At 39.1% G+C, this 21,026-nt stretch overlaps 1 protein-coding gene across 2 annotated transcripts in view; it reads right to left on the bottom strand.

Moving 5' to 3' along the window:
• The window catches only part of RANBP3L (RAN binding protein 3 like), a 38,363-nt gene extending 19,673 nt beyond the window's left edge, over positions 1–18,690 (bottom strand). The window contains exons 1-9 of one of the 2 annotated variants that reach the window (XM_052670505.1): positions 18,534–18,690; positions 18,268–18,426; positions 7,536–7,594; positions 7,230–7,266; positions 6,531–6,608; positions 5,406–5,480; positions 4,221–4,292; positions 3,403–3,527; positions 2,886–2,989 (exon numbers count right to left, since the gene is read on the bottom strand). In XM_052670505.1, coding sequence (XP_052526465.1) covers positions 2,886–2,989; positions 3,403–3,527; positions 4,221–4,292; positions 5,406–5,480; positions 6,531–6,608; positions 7,230–7,266; positions 7,536–7,594; positions 18,268–18,298 — 581 coding nt within the window. In that variant the 5' untranslated portion in view covers positions 18,299–18,426; positions 18,534–18,690. Of the gene's footprint in view, positions 1–2,885; positions 2,990–3,402; positions 3,528–4,220; positions 4,293–5,405; positions 5,481–6,530; positions 6,609–7,229; positions 7,267–7,535; positions 7,595–18,267 lie in introns of both variants that reach the window. The other variant, XM_052670504.1, reaches the window with a different exon arrangement.
• Positions 18,691–21,026: the final 2,336 nt, after the last annotated feature.

The raw sequence follows: 21,026 nt of genomic DNA, 5'->3' as shown, positions 1-21,026 counted from the left end.
CTATCTAGCACTTAGGAAAAAAAATATTCCTATTTTTATCTCATATTTGATGTGCTGCTAGACAAAGGAAAAATAAGAAACAAAAATCAGAAAATCAGACTTTTTGCAGCCTTAAAATCTTTCATACATGTTTTTCACCATTAAAGGGGAATCTGAAGTGTGTTTAAGCTGAATTTCTTATCTTTTAGTAAAGAAAATTCTCCAGTATATTTCACTGAATTGCAATCAATATCTATCCTAAGATTTCATCTGATATTTCCAGGTTGCTGCACCAGCAAATCAGTAAGGACAGCATTCCAGAAGAGCTAAAAAAACTGAAGCCAGAGTATTGTCTCAAACAAATAATGGGAAATGGATTTTGGGTGTTTTGAGAAATTTAAGAAAAAAAATATCAGTGCAGGATTTTTCTAGTTGTCATCATTAAATTGGAAATACCAGCCTGAGGGACTCGTTAAAATCTTAATATCCTCACTTTGCTGCAGGGCAAGAAAATGTGCCAGGAATGACATTGCCATGGAGATACAAAACAGAGGCACTGAATCCAGGGAATTACCACGAACAAAGAATAGAAGGAGAAAGTTGGAGAGGACCCTGGAGAGATAGAAGCAGATCTAGGTACTCGGCCAATCCTTCTCGATGTCCAAAAAGTTGACAGTTCTAATGCTGGCTCTGACCCCCTGCAGGTTTTCAAGCAAATCATTATGAAAACTGAATACATCATCAGAAGCCTGCATTTTCCCAGCATTGTATTTGTCACTTAAGAAATTATTTCCTTTTTTAATAATATTTTCCTTAATTCTTTTAATAGTTTTAAGTGTTCATAATTAATATTAATAACGATCATTTTAATAATTTTAATGTAATTACTGATTTCATAATCAGACTCAAGAAAACAAACTGCTCTATGCTTCAGCTAGTTCAGGAAACTGAACTGTTGGAAATAGAACTTGGGCAGCCACACCAACTATGGAGGACAAAGAAACCATTTTCATTCATCATTCTAAAGAATAGCATTACATAGAGAACAAGCAGAAGACAGAACAGGACATCCTCAGATTGAGTCTCCTTCCTTTTTTTTTTTTTTTTTTTTTTTTAAATGTACACAGATGTCGATATCTTCACCATGATTAATAATTAAACTGACAAGATTTTTTACTTTGTAATCTGCAGGCCTTGGCTGCATTGGTTGTTACTCTTTAGCATGCATATGGAATTAAATAGAGTTGTTTGTTTGAATATCTGTGAGAAAAGAGCTATGCCAGAAAAAGATTCCAATGAAGTATTTTAAAGAAACAAGCACTTTACACAGATCAGAAGAAAGGTACTGGTACCCCTCTGTAATGCTGGAAGAACAGAAAGCACCTGGCCATTTTTAAATGAATATTCAGCTTGGCAATTAACTTAACATTTTACCACAGTTCTGATGCATTAAACTAATCAGGCACCAAGCAGATGAGAAATGCCTTTTAAAAATGAAAGGAAAATTAACACTGTAAGAACTTTCAAGTCCTGCAACTGGTCAGTACTGAAACACGGCAAAGCATTTCTCTATTCATCTATTTCAGAAAAGACAGCCACTTAGCTGTCCTTTCCTAGACACTGTGCAGGTGTCAGAGGGTAAGTGGATTTGGAATATTGGTATCAATTGATCTGAAGGTGGCAGTGTCTTCCTTTAGCTTTTACTATCATTCTGAATCTCCTAAAATCCAGTATGTTGTGTGGCTCCGTCTTGTCCTCACAGGGTTTCATCACAGCATTAACTGTGATTGACAGGGGGAGGTTGACTCTTCCAAAACCACCATTGTGCATCTCTGCTTTAGTAATGCTTTTCTTATCAATAAAGATTAAGAATCTAAGTTGTCTGTGCATATAAAATCCCTCATCTTCTCTGAAGTCCCAAGTTCGTATGGGAGGGAGAAAGGATACAATATCAAAAATATACTGGCTGTGGCCTTAGCAATTAAATCATAGAATCATAGAATTGCTCAGGTTGGAAAAGACCATCCAGAACATCAAGTCCAACCACAACCTAACCGTACTACCCTAACTCTAACAATTTTGAAATGTTCTTCTTTCATCAGTAACTCACTTCAGGTATATTCCTGATACTCACAACTTCCAAGTAAAAAACTGTCATACACCATTAGCAAGCATTATTAATACAAAATAACCTGTCTGCACTGAACTAGTTAATCACAGAAAGGCCATTAGTATTTTCATGAGCCAGACTTCAGAGAAAGATGAGTAAATCAAAGGTCCATTTTCACACTGATATGATTTTTTTCTGTTATCCAGGGAGGTGATGATCCCAATCCAAAGAAGTCAGCTTCTTCATGCAGAAATTCAGAAGTTCATTCTGGACAATCCATGTCTGCACAAAGATGCTACTCCACTGCAGTCATCACAGCTAGTTACTCAGGCCACAAATTCTTGTATGTGTACAGATGTAGCATATCCGCTGCTTTATTCAGTGATGGTACTGCATGCTTTTCTTCATGAGTTCTGTGTCTGATATACTTACATATATTGGCAAATCATCAGTTTATGAAATGGGGCAGCTATGTCATCACAACAGAACTCTCCAAAGAAACACAAACATGACTGTAAACATTCAAAACCAAGATACAGTTTGAACTGACAAAGCTGCATGATACTGAACCAAAATAGTTTCTGGTTTTGCTAATGAGAAATGAACTGTTTCCTGGCAGGATTCCATTCCCTACGGCATACGGAACTCATGTCAGCATCCACAAATCCTGGCACCACACACAAATACCAGCGTGTACATTGTGGATTTGGACAGCATAGGTTTAGACATGCAGGACAAAAGGGCAGGCCATACACTAAGTAACCAAATGGTGTACAAATATAATAATCAAACTTACCGTGCTGTTTTAGAGCTAGAAATATTCACAGTAATAGATGACTTCACTGCTGCTTTAGAGCCTGCTGAATTCTCAGATGAGGAATAAGAGTTGTCTTCAGATAACTAGAAATAAAATAATAAAACTGGATGAATTAATCAATCCAAGCTTATTTTCTGTTATAAACATGTTTGCAAGAAATCCAGAGTCACTGAGGTTGATGTATGTGGAAATTGGTAAAGGCTTCTTCCTGCTGTACACTCAGTCAGCACCAAAAGATACAGAAAATCCCAAACTCCATTTGCCCACTCCAATATTGCAAGTTGCATTAGACTGCAAAAAAGACATGTTTTTTTAAAACAGCACTGGTTTAGCAGTTTCCACTGATTCCCTTAAAACTGATAGAGGAACTTCCTTGAAAATCATGCAGTGGAATACTGAACTGCTTTAGAATAGCTCCACGCTTTTGTTTTGTTTTGGTTTACGTTTGACTGAGCTCCAAACATATTTTTGTCAGTAAAATTACTTTTCTCCTTACCTGAATATGTGCTTGTTTCTTAGTCACTAGAGATACTGCAGGATTTTCAGGACAGGTCAGGGCTTGTGGAGGTTGTAAAATGGCAGGCCTAATAACATTCCACAGCTGACTTTCTGACAAGGATCCTTGCAAAATACAAAGACAAAATATTTAAACTGAGACATTTTCTCCACGTTTAGTTAATACCTATGTGTTTTGTTTCATTAACCGAAAGCTTCAAAGTTTATTTAAATTACTTCTATTGTTACTCTTTCCTTAGTACATATTCTTAAAAATCTTAATTCCCCTAAAACACACAACTCTGCAGGTGTTACTGCACCGTTACCCCATCAGGATAGAAGGGTATTGCATTACATGTATATAAATATTTAAACAGAAGAAATTTAAAACCTAAACGTTTGGACCTAAATATATTATACGTATACATATATTACACATTTAGGTCCAAACAAATCAATGCTGCCTTCCAGGATTTCATATTTAATCATGCACTGGCCAATGCAGACACCAAGAAGGCACTTCATTGCCTTCTCAAAGAGTGGAGTTTTATCCCTATTCAGTCATGTATTAGAAATGTGGAATTTCACTATTCAAGATTATATTCATTCCATTGAGGAATTAACTAGTCAAAGCAGAATCTCAGACCAGAGCTCAGAGAACCACCAAATAAATCACCATCAAATAAATAAATCATTAGCTTCATAAAGGCAATTAGCATATCACTCAGCTTACAGTACAGCTGTCAATTTTATCTTTTCTGAATCTGTTAACAATGTATTTTCGGAGTTACAGTGAAGGAATATTGCAATGACAATTACCTTCTTTTGTACTTCCCATGTCAATGTTTTGTCGAAGAAGAGCTGAGGTCATGAATATGTTGCTCTTCTTTGCTATGAATAAGGAATTTAAACTTGATTAACAACTAATGATAAACTTTAAAAGATTAATCAACATTTGTGCAAGTCCTCCCCACTTTGGTAGTGTCTAAGCAATATCCTAACTTATCCATCTGAACAACTCTTACTGACTTATGCACAGCAAGTAGCATGGGTTTTCTGGTTCTGCCAGAGACTGAAGTCTTTTGAACATTAACAGATGCATTAATCTCTGAAAATATTCAGCTTTGAAAACCAGGTGCTGCTAGTAAGCAAAGCTGTTGAAATGGCAACACTATCTGGTTCCATCTAATGATCTTCTCAGATGAGTAAATGAGACCTGAGAACATGGGAAGAGATTAATACACCCTGCCCTTGTTCTTACAAAAAGGATTTTGTAATTTACTACAATGATGGCATTGTACTAGTGGTATTTTCACCATTTTTACAAAGACAAAAAACAGCAACCAGAAACATGTCAGTAATAGCAACCACATATCATATCCTGTAAATGTACACAAGTGATAAATACTCCACACATGATCACTGCTTTTTAATGGCAGGAAGAATGTCATTTGTTACTGTAACACTATCCTTGTAAGACTGTTTATAATTCCCTCATGCCAAAGTCTGTCAAAGACCTGCTCCTGACAGGACAGACTAGGATTTCAGTCCACTCTGTCTTCTCCAGTATAAAGGAGTGAGAGAATGTTCGTAATGTCACTAGTCAGATCAAAGACAGGCTCCTGGGACAAAAAAATGAAGCTTGTACAGGAGCAACAACTATTAAATTAAAGCAAGCAAACTAAATAATTTAATTACTTTAACTCCATTTTGGTTTTTCAGTTACTATTTCTACCAACACAATAAAATGTCTATTGGCAACTCATTCAAAGATTCCTCCCTATTGTGGGATTCCCTAAAACCAAATGCAAAAAACATTTATTCTATTGAGCCGCCAACTCTCCTAACATATTTCATTCTTCTGTCCAAATAACAGCCTAGCTCAATCATGTTCAGCTCTGTCCTTGTTCTGTAGGAAGGCAGTTCTGTACACCTCTTGATTTTAGGTAATGTATGCTTTGCTGTGTAAATATATATTGTTGTCATTTTTTTTTTCTCACTTACCTGGCTGGGAGGGAGGGAACCTAGGAAGAACGGTAAAGGAAGATGATCTTCTTCTTTTCTCAGCAAGTGTTGTATCTGAAAGAATAATAAACTGAAATTAATATTATTTGGAACAAAACAAGATTAATTTAAAGTTAGACAGATAATTTATTCTGCTTAATTGACAGCAGAATAAATTATTTTCTGCTATCTACTGCTTTCTGAAGGATACTACTAGGTTATGTTGATACTGCTGAACTGAAGACATCTCTGAGGCCAAGTAGCACAGCCTGGTTCAGATCAACTGCTTACATCTAGCCTACTCTACAGTGGTTTTGTCTCGGAGAACATCAGTTGGTGAGGTTCAAAACAGAAGTAGGGAATTAAGATATCAGTCAGTATTTGGACAACCAAGAGAACTAAGCTTGGTTTTGCATCCTACTTCATATTTTGATGCAAACATACTCTAAAATTTCTACCCTATGTATTTTTTGTACATGATCTCAGTGTAATTTTTAGTTTGAGCCCAACTTAGGTTATCTTAAATCCTTTTAGTTATGTTCAGGTTTGTCACAGAACTAAATGAAAATATCATTCATGCACAGTAATTTATAAATACTAAAGCAATCTCCCGGTCACACTCCCAGGTTAAATAAATACTATAAAAAAGTGACCAGTCCTACTGCTTAACACAGTGACTTGTGTGCACTTCTTCTGGACATCATAGATGAAAAACACATTCCTCAAAGGAAATTTGAGGTCATCTGTAGTTAGATGAAAAGAGAAGTCCTTCTGAAAATTACTTCATATTTTCAGGAACTGCCCAAGGAACAAAAATCTCTTCCACAATCATGGCATCTCATTCCTGTCTAGCCCTCTTTTTCTACTGACTGACTGATCTCATCAAGGAAACTTATGAAATATATACATTTTTAAGTGTTTATGTAATATTATGTTAATACAGCAAAATAATGTATTTTCACTTTGAGAAGCACTTACTAAAAATTACCATGAAAGCTAACATAAATGTTAGCATGTTTCTACCATGCGAAAACAATTCTTGGACAGAAAAACTCCTTCACTTCTTTAGCAGACAAGAGTACAAAACTACAGTTATTACAACATGACAGGACTCCAATGGCATACCTATGTTAGATTCTGAGCCAGACTTCTGGAAAACACAAGATGATGATCTTGCACGTTTTTTGGAACAATAGATGAAATCTAGAGAAAAGCAAATATAATTTCCTGCAGGGATTGATTGGCAGGTGATTTCAGCACAGTGTTATGATAAAGAATCAAGACCTGAACACAATAAATTCTAGGAATGATTTACAGAACAGTCTTAAAACAATATAGAAAAGCAAAACAGGGTCTTGGCATCTCTGTCAGGACTTGGCAGGAAGCCCTAGGGAGTTTTCTGCTAATTTCAGGGGACCTAAAATTAAGTCATTGCAATCAGATCATGGCCCACAGGCTTGGAAGGCACTAAAAATGATAAGCTGCTTTATATTATAGCTTCAAGAAATAGAAAAGGGCAGTTCAGAGCAAATATAGCATATGAATATACTTGGACTCTCTTCAGGGCTTCTTTTAGTCTGACTTTCTGATGAACATGAGAGGTAAGATGCCAAGAGGAATTCTTGAGGTAAGACAGGGACATACATATTGGGATATAGAAGGTGGCTCAACATCCCACGTAATCTTAGACTATTAACAGGCATTTGTCCCAGCTCATACAAAATAAAGTTCCATACACACTTTTCAATTCCAAACTGTCTTTCCAGTCAGATCCTATGAATATATCAGTGTATTATTATACCATTTCAGTGATGTGGTTATTACCATTTTCAGCTTTGCAAACTGGATCTTCAGCAGGCCGCTGGAAAAAAAAAATATAAGTGAGGAAGGGTCAAGGAGAATAGAGCAGCCATTTTCTAGAGCAGGTCACAAAGTATATCAGTCCAACATATGTGTATTAAAACCAATCTCATTTCTACTTTTCCCTTTTCCTTGTTCTGTTTTACTCTCAGTTACTGCAAGCCTTATGCTGGGCTAAAATCTTTTATTACTACTAGAATCATTGTCTATACAATCCTCATTTCCAATATTCTTTTATCAGTGATGCAAAACAGAAGTTAAAGTTTTTACCTTCAAAGGGTGGTCCTTCTTTCCAAACACAAATGTTGGCTGGGCAAGCACTGATCTCTCTGGAAAGGAGACATTTTTAAATAACAATCTCATAACAGAGATTCATCTTATCAACCAAAGTTCTTAAAGTGCTATGCAGTAATGAGCAAGACTATCTCTTTGTTAGAGATGAATAAAAGCCACAATGATGTAAGCAATGTCCATAGCTAAAAATAAAAGAGTTAGTCCCTCAAATCCCAGGATGAGTTTTACCTAACTGAAGGCCACAGGATTTGGCTTTGATATTTTTATGCCTCTTTTAGTTAAGAAGAAGGACTTGCCTTTAGCCTTTACAAACAACATGTCTGATTTTGTAGTGTAAGCAAACTTTAAATTCCATCTGGATACCAGTAAGTTTTAGGGGACTACATAATAGTAATGACATATTGGTTTTCAGATCTCACTGAGTAGTAAGATTGGAAATTACATGTTCTCTTCCCCTCATGTCCTGTGCAAAGTTCGTGCTTATGCCCCTATGAAGTTAAAAAGCATGCTCCCTTGATTTTTGATGGATGTAAATTTGGACCATCTCTCCTATCATTTTAATACTGGGTCTGTGTACAAAGAGCCTAACAACTTCTGCTCCTCTTCAGAGTAATATTCACTTACTCCCATTCATGCTGCGTGACTCTTTTCTTGTTCCTTAGAACAAGAATTAGAAAGCATCTTTCCTCTCTTCCAAATTGCTTTCTCATATTTGTTTCTTATGATATCCGAGTATCTATTTTGAAATCACAGAACAGAAATGGTCCTCAGGAGAGACATCCAGTTTCTCTGGTACATCATCTACACCTGTGTCATTCTGACAACTGAATGCCTAACACCTAACCTGTTCCTGAAACCCTGCCATAAAGGAGACTTTACAGCCTTCCCAGTCAATGTTCAGTTATACACACTGGACATGGAAAATGATTCATGTCAGAACTATCAACAGAAATTTTCCCTAATGTCAAGTCTGACCTTCTTCCTGCATTTAAGCATGTTCTCTGTGGACTGGGAAACAATGTGTTCCTTCTTCAAAGCATTCAGAGGTATCTTTAAAGTCTCAATCCACTTTTATCCTCTCCTATGAATCCATGGATCACTCACTGGATAACAAATTATCTGGGTGGTGGCACTCAGAGGGTTGCAGTGGATGGCTCAGTCTCCAAGTGGACACTGGTCATGATGAGAGGCGTTCCTCAATAACTGGTGCTGGGACCAGTGCTATTCAACATCCTCACAGGAAACTGTGGGATTGAGTGCACCCTCAGCAAGCTTGCAGATGACACCAAGCTGAGTGGTGTGGTTGACACACTAGAGGGAAGGGATGCTATGCAGAGGGATCTGGACAGGCTTGAGAGGTGGACCCATACCAACCTCATGAAGTTCAACAAGAACAAGGTCCTGCATTTGGGTGGGGACAATCCCAAGCACATATACAGGCTGGGCAGAGAATGGCTTGAGGGAAGCCCTGAGGAGAAGGATTTGGGAGTGTCGGTTAATGGAAGATTCAGCATGAGCTGGCAATGTGTGCTTGCAGCCCACAAGGCCAACTGTATCCGGGGTTCAATCAAGAGAAGTGTGACCAGCAGGTTGAGGAAGGTGATTCTGCCACCCTACTCCACTCTCCTGAGACCCCACCTGGAGTATTGCATCCAGTTCTGGGGTCCCCAGCACAAGAAGGACATGGAGCTGTTGGATGGGGTCCAGAGGAGAGTCACAAAGATGATCAGAGGGCTGGAGCACCTCCCTAATGAAGACAGGTTGAGAGAGTTGGGGCTCTTCGATCTGGAGAAGAGAAGGCTCCAAGGGGATCTTAGAGTGGCTTTCCGGTACCTGAAAGAAGCCTACAGGAGAGCTGGGGAGGGACTTTTAATAAGGACAGACTGCAACAGGATGAGGGGAAAACCCTTTAAACTGGAAGAGGGAGTAGATTTAGACTAGAAATTAGGAAGAAATTCTTTACTCCGGGGGTACAGGAACAGGTTGTGGATACCCCTACACTGGAAGCATTCAATGCCAGGGAGGCGTTCCTGCCTATAGCAGGGAGCTGAAACTAGATGATCTTAAAAGTCCCTTCCAACCCGAACCACTCTATGATTCTATGTGTTTATCAAATAGAATACAGGAAACACATCTGCTTCTGAAACAACACAAAATCCAGCATGTTGAGCCATCAAATGCTTATGTATACATTTATGCATGATGCTCCCTTAATTCAGTATATATACATATAAAGAAACTATGTTCAGCAATCAGCACAAAAACAGAGTAACATAGCAGAAAGGGGACCATACTCAGATCACAATGAGCATGCAGAGACTGAACTAAAATATCACTGTACTAGAAGGTTTGAAAAATGCATACACTCAGTGTTTGATTGTATTCGTAATTTTGAGACACATCATTTTTGTCCAATTCATAATGCTGATACTAAGAATGACTCAGAATACATTGCATGCTGTGGTTTGGTATGGTTGTTTGTTGAGCTCCCTCTCCATTTCTTTCATAATTTCCATCCTGGTCTTCATATTATTTTCCAGATTATAACTGTGATACTTCTTACTGTGACAAATGTGCAGCAGGGAGAAGAGGCATACATTCCTGACCTGTGCTTAAAGAAGAAGGAAGAACTGCATTTCTGGTTCTCAGGAAAATGCAGGAATCTGAGATGAAAATGATCCGAGAAGGAGAGCAAGGAAACAGGTTCACCCTGCCTACTCTTTATGCATTAGGGAAGAGGATGTCTCGTGTTAGTTTTAATACATGAGTACAACACAGAATTATAGAATAACAGAATGGCATGCATGGGAAGGGACACCAATGATCGTCAAGTTCCAACCCCCTGCCATAGGCAGGACTAACCAACCTCCAGACTTTGTACTAGAACAGGTTGCCCAGGGCTCCATCCTACCTGGGCTTGAACAACTCCAGTGATGGAGAATCACAGCCTCTCCAGGCAGCCTGTTCCCTGTGAAAAACTTCCCTCAATACCCAATCTAAACTTCCCTCCTTGAGCTTAAAACCATTCCCCCCTGTTCTATCGTTGTTTACCCATGTAAAAAGTTGATTCCTCCCCTATTTATAATCCCCTTTTAAATACTGGAAGGCTGCAATAATTTCTCCTCACAGCTTTCTCTTCTGAATGGATGAAGAAGCCCAGTTTCCTCAGCCTGTCTTTGTAGGGGAGATGCTCCAGACCTCTGGTCATCTTTAGATTGTTTAGATTGTTAGAGAGGGATCTCCAGACCCTCTCTAACAGCTCCATATCTTTCCTGTATTGTGGGTTCCGACATAGAAACATACACATTCTTAGAGTCCAAATGTTACTCTCATGCATAACTGTATGTTTTTAGGCTCACAAACCTAACTGTGAACAAAACACACTATCTTGATATCAGTTTTTTAAAGGATTACTAAACTGTTAACAACTGTAAACACAGAAGAGTTAATATCACTAAATAATTATATTTTCAAATACTGACAAAAATTACAAAAAAGGTAAACATTGTTAAAACAAATGCTGCATGTAATCTGGGGCAAACAGCATGACACTTTACTGATAGCCAGTGATCTATAGGTACAGCAGTAACACCTAATACTTTTGTTGCTACTGAAGTTAATTTTGCAGTTATGTTCATGCAAATGACTGAATTTAGCAAACGTGGTAGGCTTTGTGGTCTGATTTGTCCTTTTTAGGGAAAGCAGAAAAAAAAAAAACCACATTGTTCAACTCCCAAAATGATAATTCTCTGTCACCAGAAGTTAAAGAAAATTTCCATAATTCACTTGCAGCTGGTGGTCCATGGCAGGACATGAGATGGAGCAATTCCACTTCTATTCACTAGAAGGGAGTGGCTCACATAAACAATAGTGTTTCAATGGAAAGGGGGAAAAAAAAGAAAGAAAAAAAAAAGAAAAAAAGAAAAAAAAAACCTGTACTCCTTTCGAATGAAGGAAAAACAAAAAAGAAATCAAGCATGATTAGAGAATCTTCCTATTCTTCACATTCATCTCGAAATTAGTAATATTTATAAAAGTACATTTGCTTCTCCAAAGCATGGAACTAGGAAAGAGTAAACTGCTGTGAAAAAAGAAGTGACCTTCTTCCTCAGTTAATTTTTGTTGGAACTAAAAGTCTCTTCACAGGAATTGGGAAAGTTCACTCCAATTTAAACAACATCAAAATTCCAGTAACAGTTTAAAACACAGAAGTTACTGAAGAAAAATTCACAACTGCTTCATTACCAACACAGAAATGTGTAGCCAGAATATAACAGTACCTCCTAAAGAAAAATACGCATATTTTGACACAGTAGTAAATATAAAAGGTACTTCCCATCAAGTATTTTGGAGACAAAGGGAAAGCTTTCTTGGTCAGAGTATATTTAGTAAGAGGTTGCTGATGCTGGTACAGTTACCATAGTTAGGGTTCCGATCTGCATCCACCAAGAAAATCTTTTTGTAATTCCAGAAAAGCTTCCATATAGTTCATTAGTTAGATCCTCAATCAGGCCATTTACATCAGTTTTTACTTTACATCAGTTTCCCATTGCATTTTAACCTCAGTTAGCTAAATACAAAATATCCACAGCTGATCTGCAGTGACAAGTCAATGCAGAATTACTTGTGGATCTAATACACAACAGAATCAAAGAGTTACAGCAATTATGTCACCATGCTAATTTTAACATTGGCAAGCAACTCTGTGTTTTTCTTCTTGCTTTTCTATGTTAAGGCTGCTGCTCCCAGGGCTGGCAGCAGTGTGCTGGGAGAAGGAGAAGCCCTTTTGCAGCTTCCTCTCCAGGCAGTGGTTGGGGGCACCCAGCCAGGCAGGGCCTGGCCCTGTCTCAGGATAAGGCAATGGCAGCCAAGACTCCATGCAGGCAGACACGGGGAGGGAAAATGAGGTGGTCTGAAGCAACCATTCCTCCTCCTAATCAACAGGACACGGTCAGACCAGGCTGGCTACTACCTGGTTAACACTGGGTTGCTCCAGTCCTCAGTGGCTTGGTAATTCTCGGTACTTCTTGGGCTGCTGAAAAAGTTACCAGAAAAAAATGCCAAATGGGCTGCCCTTGGCTGCTGGGACTGGAATAAGCCACCAGTCTCAGCCAAGAGTCCAGACACAGGACATGCCAGCCTGCCTACGAATAATCACACTGGGCTCTCTTCTCGTCACTACAGTTCCCCTACGATAGCTGAATTAGAAAAGCCTTGGCCTAATGTTTTCTGCATCTGAAGTACAAAATATGCCCCATGCCTGGAAGATGCATTAGAAATGCCCAGGCCCCGTATTTAAGATTTTACCTGGCTCCGGGAGCTTGTGCCTCACAAAAAGAAAACATGCTTTGACCTGAGCCCCTACGCACAAGGCATGCAGCTCTCAGGGCTGGTGCCTGCCCTGCACCCAGTGCTGTAGTCCCTGCCTAGTGTTTCTGCTCAGTGCTGTGCCTTAGCACAGACCTGCAGGTGATCCGTAAATCACACTAGCTCATAAGCTCTGATGAAAACTGCACTTCTAAAGTTGGGTTTGCATGAAAATGCAAGGACGCATTTTGGGAAAGATGAACATTGGCTGCTGTCTAAGTCTAGGAAGCACTAGTCAGTATGGCATGCCAGAAATAGCATTACAAATGCTTTCACCAACTTTGTGTGCATACCATGAGCCAGCATTATTCACTTGTAGGAGTCTTTCAGCCTTTACTGCGACTACACTCCTCACTTCTATTGCTTTCACTTTTGTCCTCTTAAAGGCGTAGAAGCTTCACATGCACAAAAAGCAGGACTCTGACAGCTTTGGCAATTTTAGTGTTATTATTATTGTCGTTTCATGTTGCACAGAGAACACAAAAACGATGTGTCACCTCTGAGATCTACAGACACTATGGAGAGGATCCAAACGCTACTCTTCCCAATTTTCAGGCAAGGAAAATCCTGAACTCCTGTGTCAGAAGTAGCTGTCAGTGCTGTGGCTTTATCCCTCTCAGAGCAAATAGAAAAACAAACAAACAAACAAACACCTAAGAGAATAAAAATACATTTGTGCTCTCAATAGAAAATTCTTATTTCTGGCTTTTTTAAGAGGTTTTGTTTTGTTTTGTTTTTTTTAATGCCATTTGATCAGTTAGGTGGCAGGATTCTCTGGTCTTTATTGTTTCTTTCAAGCTTTTCATACCAAGAATTTCTTTAAATGCCTAATATCAATCCACTAGACTTATCCTGAGCTTTTACTATTCCCTGAACTTTATATATTATTTTCATAGCATAAAAAGTAACCAATCCTGCAGGTATTTCAGGGTAGCTTAACTACAGAACTGAATTTGTTGAATGCAAAGCCTGAAAAACAGAGTAGCTCATAACTCCCAACACAGGTGTAACATTGATGACAAAAACTAAATCCTAAAAAATTCTATTATCTCCTTGTATTTTAAGTGAAAATAACAACGTGTACCTCTTTTGGTTTTGTAACAATTCCATTTGGACTCCATTGGAAAACTTTTATTCTAAAACAGAAACTACAATTCTACTTTATCCAGTTAAAAGAAAAAAAGAAAAAAAAAAAGAAATTCTTAATTAAAGATCATTTTCTCAAATTATATCTGAGTAATGTCACTTCCAGTACCTGATGGACAAAATCTTTAACTTTGTCCAGCTTCTGCTCACAACTTACTAAGTGTTATGCAGCACACAAGAACCACTGCATTCAAATCTCTTATCAGACTAGCATGCTATCGTACTGGGAGATAAGGTTACAGCACACCACGAGCAAGTCTCTCCACTCTGATACACCATATCATTAATAACCTTAGTGCTATTTATTATTACTGTAACTTGCAAATTTAAAAGTGGAAATCTTCCTTCATTTCGATGCTACATCATAGATTGCTGGCTTCAAAGAAACAGAACACAAACAGCATATTCTTCCATGTACGTTGTTCCCAGCATTACTATTTTTCTTGTTTCACTACAACTTAAGCAGGAACATGTAACTGGGGAAGAAGTTTAGAGGAAAAGTAGGTTTAATGTGTTTTGAGTTTTTTATTGCCAGATGTAATTTCACATTACCGAAATACTAAGAAAAAAAACCACCAAGACCTCTGCCATTTACAAACACAAGATTGTTCAGATCGTTTACTTGAAATAAACACAAAATTAAAATATTTTTTCTGGTATTTTGTAGCAACATGAACAAAAAGAAGAAGCCTAACAGTGACCTCGCTTATAAGTAGAAGATGTGGATTGAGAAATTAGCATAGTTCCAGTCAAGAAAACAGAAATATTTTACTATACCCACTGATGATCTGTCCAATACCATACTACCTCATGGAACATCAAATTTACACTGTATACTGATATGATAATAATCTCTAAAAGCACCGAAAATGACCTATACTTTAGATAATACATATGCAGTGTCAAGAAGACAATAAATACATATAGAGAAAATATGCAGTAGAATAAATTAAGAAAATAGTCTTTGTGATCCATGCTCAAACTCATGTTTAAGTATACTTACTATTATTAAACTATTTCTGATAGAAGAAGATGTCTTCTTCCAGAGATGGATGATTTCATCTAAGAGGAGTTAAAAAAATAGTAAAACTTTCTGACTAAGAAGGATTTGCCAAAGCTGCTACAGAACCGTGGTTTCTGTTTTACAAATACTCCCTGAGCTTTGCAAGATAAAACGGAATACACTTCACAGCCAAGCGAGAGTGCAACGAGGCTGGCAGCCAAAACCTCAGGTCTCTCAGTGACCTCACTGTATAAAAAGCTTCCCTGTGCCAAAAATCAAGTAAGGAAGATGACACGAGGCAAAACAGTGATGTCCTAGAACAGTGCTATAGGCTGACATTTCACCTACCTTAACACATACAGAAAAAGCTTCTACAAATTTCCTTCACTGACTCTGAATGTCAGTCTATGTAACTGCTAAGCAGCTGAGAGCTCCCATGGAATGCACAGCCATGGTTGTTCTGCACCTCCGGAAAAACTGGGTCACTTCTTCAAAGATGTAAATATGGACCAGGAAATCTACTTTTAGATTCCCCCTTACTATCCTCCACAATTCTGGTTCTGTTTGTAAAGTATACTCATTGCTTTCTAGAACAACTCGCTTAAAAATTAAGATCATTTCTTTCCATAGTTAATAAAATCAGCTGTAATGCCAAGACCACAGGATTTTAAAAATAAATACATTGATTTTTCTTTTTTTTGCTACAACATTTTGAGACAAGATTGATTAACTTATTTACATCTAAATCTATTACAGCTATATGCTGATTGTTGTGTTCTTCATGTTTGTTCAAATCAGGAACTGCTAGAAACAACTTCAGAAAATAGAATAAGGTTATAAATCAAGTAAGTCTAATCCAGCCAAATCTCCAGTATTAATCAGAAGAATTTTGCAAATGTAGAGGTAGAAGAGACCTTGTAATATATACTTACCCTTTTATTACTGTAGAGGCAACAAGCTTTCATGCTTAAGATCTTTGTAACACTTCCAACCTGTAAGCTAAATGAACTTTTTCTATCAGAATACTCTCCTACTGAAGAAAGACAATAAATCAACAAATTTGCAACAAGCTTCTCATTTTGTAAAAATTTTAATAGAAAATATTCCCAATGTCTGGTCCAAAACCATACCAAAGTGACATATTGGAATAAATAGTTTCAGCATTACTGAAATAAAGTAGTTCAAATGCATGGAGAAGAAATTTTGGATAAATACTTTTGTTTTTTGAAAACTAACATTTGAGAATTAGATTTCTTTTTTGTATATGACAGACATTTGTCTGCCTGTGCTACAGACATGACTGCCTTTCAGTGGCAAATGAGGAGATCACTGAAGACAGCCCTGCACGCTATTCAAACACCTTGTTTTAAATATAAAGTGTACGTGTGTTGCTTATCTTGGGCTCAGATAGACTCCTGTACATACAGCTTGGGAACAGATAAACAACCTCACACATTCCTGTTTGGATCAGCAGCATGTACATTGTCAAAGAAGTGCTTTCTGTTTTTCTCACACTCAGAAAGGGGAAAGGAAATCTTCACCTAACTGACCATTGCACAATAAAACTTCTGGGAGAGAAGTGGAAGGACAATCCAGTCTACTATATTGCTAAGACTCTTGCACATTCATTTTCATACTAACAGTTTATAATTCCCATAAATAATTTCAGTGTCAGTGAGAGCAATTATGGAAGCGAGAATGCTTCATCTAGGCAAAGCTGTACAGAATTGGGCCCTAACACTTGAAGGCTTTTCCAACTTCTCTTCAGTCACTTTTCCAAATGTTGCAGAATCTTAAGTACAATTTTCTTGATTAGTGTGGAAAGGATTCCTTTACCCAAACAATTCCACTTATGACTCCTAGCTTCAGCATGGGTTTGCAGCATACAGTATAAGATTTGAAAAATAAAAGATTTTGCTTGTGTCATAGAAACTCAGCTGACAGCCTGCAAAAGCTTTTATAAACACAGTGTACGTAGCACATATCCATTTCTGTACAGGGAAAACATAAACAGGCATTTAAACAACTCCAAGCACACAAATTAGAAATACCTTCCCCCAAGAGTATTTAATATAATTTCTATGAAAAATGAAAACAGCTTTATTTCAAACATCTGAGTGAAGGAAATATTTTGGGAGCCTTATCACTTCCACATAATTCTTGCAGTACTGCAATACCTGAACTGTGCCAAGGCATATAACCAAAAACTGTTTGTTAAACATTTCCAACAGCCCGGTGCTCAACATTTTTAACATATTATAAAAGCCTCTAAAATGGTAACTGCAAGGGTAATGAAATCGATTGCCAAATAAAGCTTTACCACTTTCAAGGCACTACACCATTATGAATTTTCACAAATCCTTATGAAGTAGCATAGAAGTTGTTGCAGAAATTGAATTGCATAGAGTATGGCTGTGACACAGTCCTTCATTTTAGGCATATAAATAAATGGCAGAATATGTGCTCAAATCTAAGCACAGACTAGAAGGGACAGTTCACTGCTTAATTATCCCAAGCATGATGAAGTAAATCAATTGCAGCACCATGTTGAGACCTTGAAGGAACACACTTCTTCCTGCTGACTTTGCTCATTCATTAATCTGCACAGTTAAAAACGATTGGTAGCATCCCCCTTTTGCATCTCCTGCAAAGCATGCTAAACGCTAGTACTTGTTTCTAAAAGCATGATCTTCACAAATATTGTTACTACAGTACCACCTGAATCACTTTTGATTCTCTGTCCTCCTCACTACCCAGATGACACAGGGTTTTGCTGTTCATCCCCAAGGCCACGCAGCTCCCAGAGGAGTCAGGCAGGACCACAGCTCTCAAGGCACAATGCATCAGTGCAGGGCTCGGGACATGAGTGCTGTTCCCCCTGCTGTCAGGCCTACCACTTTGGAAAGCTAGAGTTGAACCGGCACACCTAGAAACACAGAGGAACCACTTTGGGGTGCTACAGAGGCAAAACCCTAGTCATACACCATCTTTTTCTCAAATTCAATGCAACTTGAAGATTTCTGTCACACTGCAAACTTGCAGTAAATAAACTACTGCCAGCCAAGCTCTGCTTTGCATCACCAATCCCACAGCCATCAGACAGGCACACTGTGCTGTCACTGCCCCATTCCCCAGCAATCCCCGCGCTGTGGGCACACAGCAAACACACCAATATTAGCCAACGAGACGTACCTGTACAGTGCTCCTCCGCAGTGCTGTGCATTGTCTGTGCCTGCAGGCCTGCAGCTGGGGGCACAGCCTGGGGATCTCTGATTCTGGGGAGACCACGTTTAATCTTCCCAAAGCACTGGGATCTGGTTGCAGCATCACAGCCCGCACAGTGCTGTACATCTGTGTAAGAAACATTCCCTAGGCAAGCTGAAATTTCTTGGTTTCTCATTATGACGGCCTCAAAAGCACCTTTATAAATAGACGTGTAATCACATATATATGTTTACATATCTATAAGCCTCAGCTGTGTCTCCGAATTTAGCCGCATTAACCGCCCTAGGCGATTGTCTCCCCAGCACCAAACAGCCGCCCTCCAGGAGGCACCGCCTCACTGCATGCAGCGCCGGCTCCGGATGCCGGCGGGCAGTGCGGGCGGTCGGCGCGGCGCCGGCAGCTCGAGGCAGCTCATAGCGGGGGTGGGCCTTTGGGAGGGGATATGTAAAGCCCTGCGGATTAACATAATCGGGCGGGGAGGTGGCCGGAGCGCGGCTTGTTCAGGCGTGGCCCGAAGGGGCTGGGGCCGGCGGCGCTGCAGCCCGCGCACCGTACTGCCGCCGCTGCCGTGTTAACGCAAACCGAGCGCAGTGTCAACAGAAAAGGGGTTACGGTTTCCACCTCACGCTCTGCAGCTCGTTGATAAAGCCTAGACGTGCAGCTCACGTTGGTCACTTCAGTGCTAACAGCCCCAGATTCTTCTGCTCAAGCGGTAGCAATCTCAGGCTGCTAGGCAGCACGCCTAGTGTTATGCTGCCTATGATCTAAGAAGGTAGGAATTTACTTAAAAGTTTAACAGAACTGTCCTTCTAGGCTTTCTTCTCAGCACAGCCCTATCTAATGCTTCACAGAAGAGCATGCAAAAATGCCCATTGTCCAAGAGCAGGCAGCTCTTCATCATTTGTCTTCATCATTTGTCTTCACCATAACCTCAGTTGATGCTGGCATAAATCTCATAGTGTGCCACCTTACTCCTCCTGATGGAATCACAAAATATCATTATCTGGATGGGACCTGCAAGGATTGCTGACCCAACTCCCAGATCCACACAGCACCACTCATAACCAAACCCAATGACCAGCGTCCCAAGGCTCTGTGAGCTCCAGCAGCTCAGTGCCATGCCCATTGCCCTGGGCAGGCTCTTCCATGCCCACCACCCTCAGGAGCAGAGCCTTTCCCCATCCCCCGGCCCTCCCCTGGCACAGCTCCAAGCAGTTCCCTCCATCCCCACGGCTGTCACACAGAGCAGAGATCAGTGCTGCTCTCTTCTCTCTGTGAGGAGCTGCAGCCGCCATCAGGCCTCCCCTCACCTCCTTTGCTCTGGGCTGAACCAACCAAGTGCCCTGAGCCACACCCCACACATCATCCCCTGTGGACTCTCCACCATCTTTGTAGCCCTCTTTTGGACACTCTCTGATAGCTTTATACCTTTTTGTACTGCTGTGCACAGTGCTGCACACAGTGCCCAAGATGAGGTTGCACACACAGTGCAGCATGGGACAATCGCTTTCCTCAGTGGATGAGATGATATGCTGGATGCACTCCAGAACATGGTTGGCCATCCTGGCTACCTATGCATGCTGTCGACTCATGCTCAGCTTGCTGTCAACCTGCATCATGTTGACCTCAACCTTAACTGTTAGTACTATGTGATTGGGTGAACTCAAATTAGTTGACCAGTTTCTGCCTAAACTTTGCCGAATCCTTGACTCAGATGTATCACGTCAAAGAGTTCCAGACTCATCATCATACTGTGCAAAGGTCTGTTACCATATTTTATTTTTGAGCAAGAGCAAGAATTCCAATTCTTTGGAATTCTCTTTGAGTTCCAGTAAGTCAATAAAATTGAAAATTAGGGCACTGTATTTAGATATCAAAATTAGTATTATTTTAAAAAATTATATAAAAAGTTCTCATTCTTAAGATGAGGAGATTGATATCTCTTTTAAAAGATCCATAAAAGTGATGGAAGTCACCAGCAACTTACTGTTGTCTAATACTGTACTGAGACTGATCCAGTGGCTCCCTGTGGGGTATCATTTGGGATTCTCTTCTGATCTATGTGTAATCAGCCTTCCCTGTGGCAACATATTACTGTGAAACTCATTTAAGACACTTAAATAAATACTGTATTAAATAAATATATTTTACACCAAGTGTGGCTAAGTAAAATGACAGTTTGAGTTTAGAGGTGTGTGAAATGAAATGTGTTTCTATTAAACATGAGTTTGGTTAAAGCCCTAATAAGCCTGACTGTTCAGAAAACGTGGACCAACAGGCAGATCATGGCTGAACTTTGAAGACCAGACTGTCCCCGTAGTCAGGGTGTTTTCCTCATAGATGATCCACTCTGGACCTCTTGCTTATAGCTACATTTTTCTATTTAGATCTGAAAAATCAAATCAATTCAATACCCAAATTTCACTTAGATTTTCCTGACTTCCACTTTACTAATTTAATTTAGAAATTGTGCGTTGCTCAAGGCTAGCTTAATTTTTGGCCCATACTTGTTCAAAATGATTACAAGTTCTGTTTTGATTAAACTCAAATTACATTAAAATGTAGTAAAACTGCAGAAGTAGCTTTTCATGGTCTCACATTTAATTGTCAGTACATTTGTTAGTGTATTTTGAGGCAGTGAACTCAAATACATCAGGATATTTCATAATGTAAAATAAAACAATTTACAGAGTATTTAAAAAGAAAATTTAGTGTTTAAGTTTATT

This window comes from Tympanuchus pallidicinctus, unplaced genomic scaffold (genome assembly GCF_026119805.1).
Source record: "Tympanuchus pallidicinctus isolate F22 unplaced genomic scaffold, pur_lepc_1.0 scaffold9, whole genome shotgun sequence".
NCBI lineage: Eukaryota > Metazoa > Chordata > Aves > Galliformes > Phasianidae > Tympanuchus > Tympanuchus pallidicinctus.
This window is presented reverse-complemented; position numbering and strand designations above follow the sequence as displayed.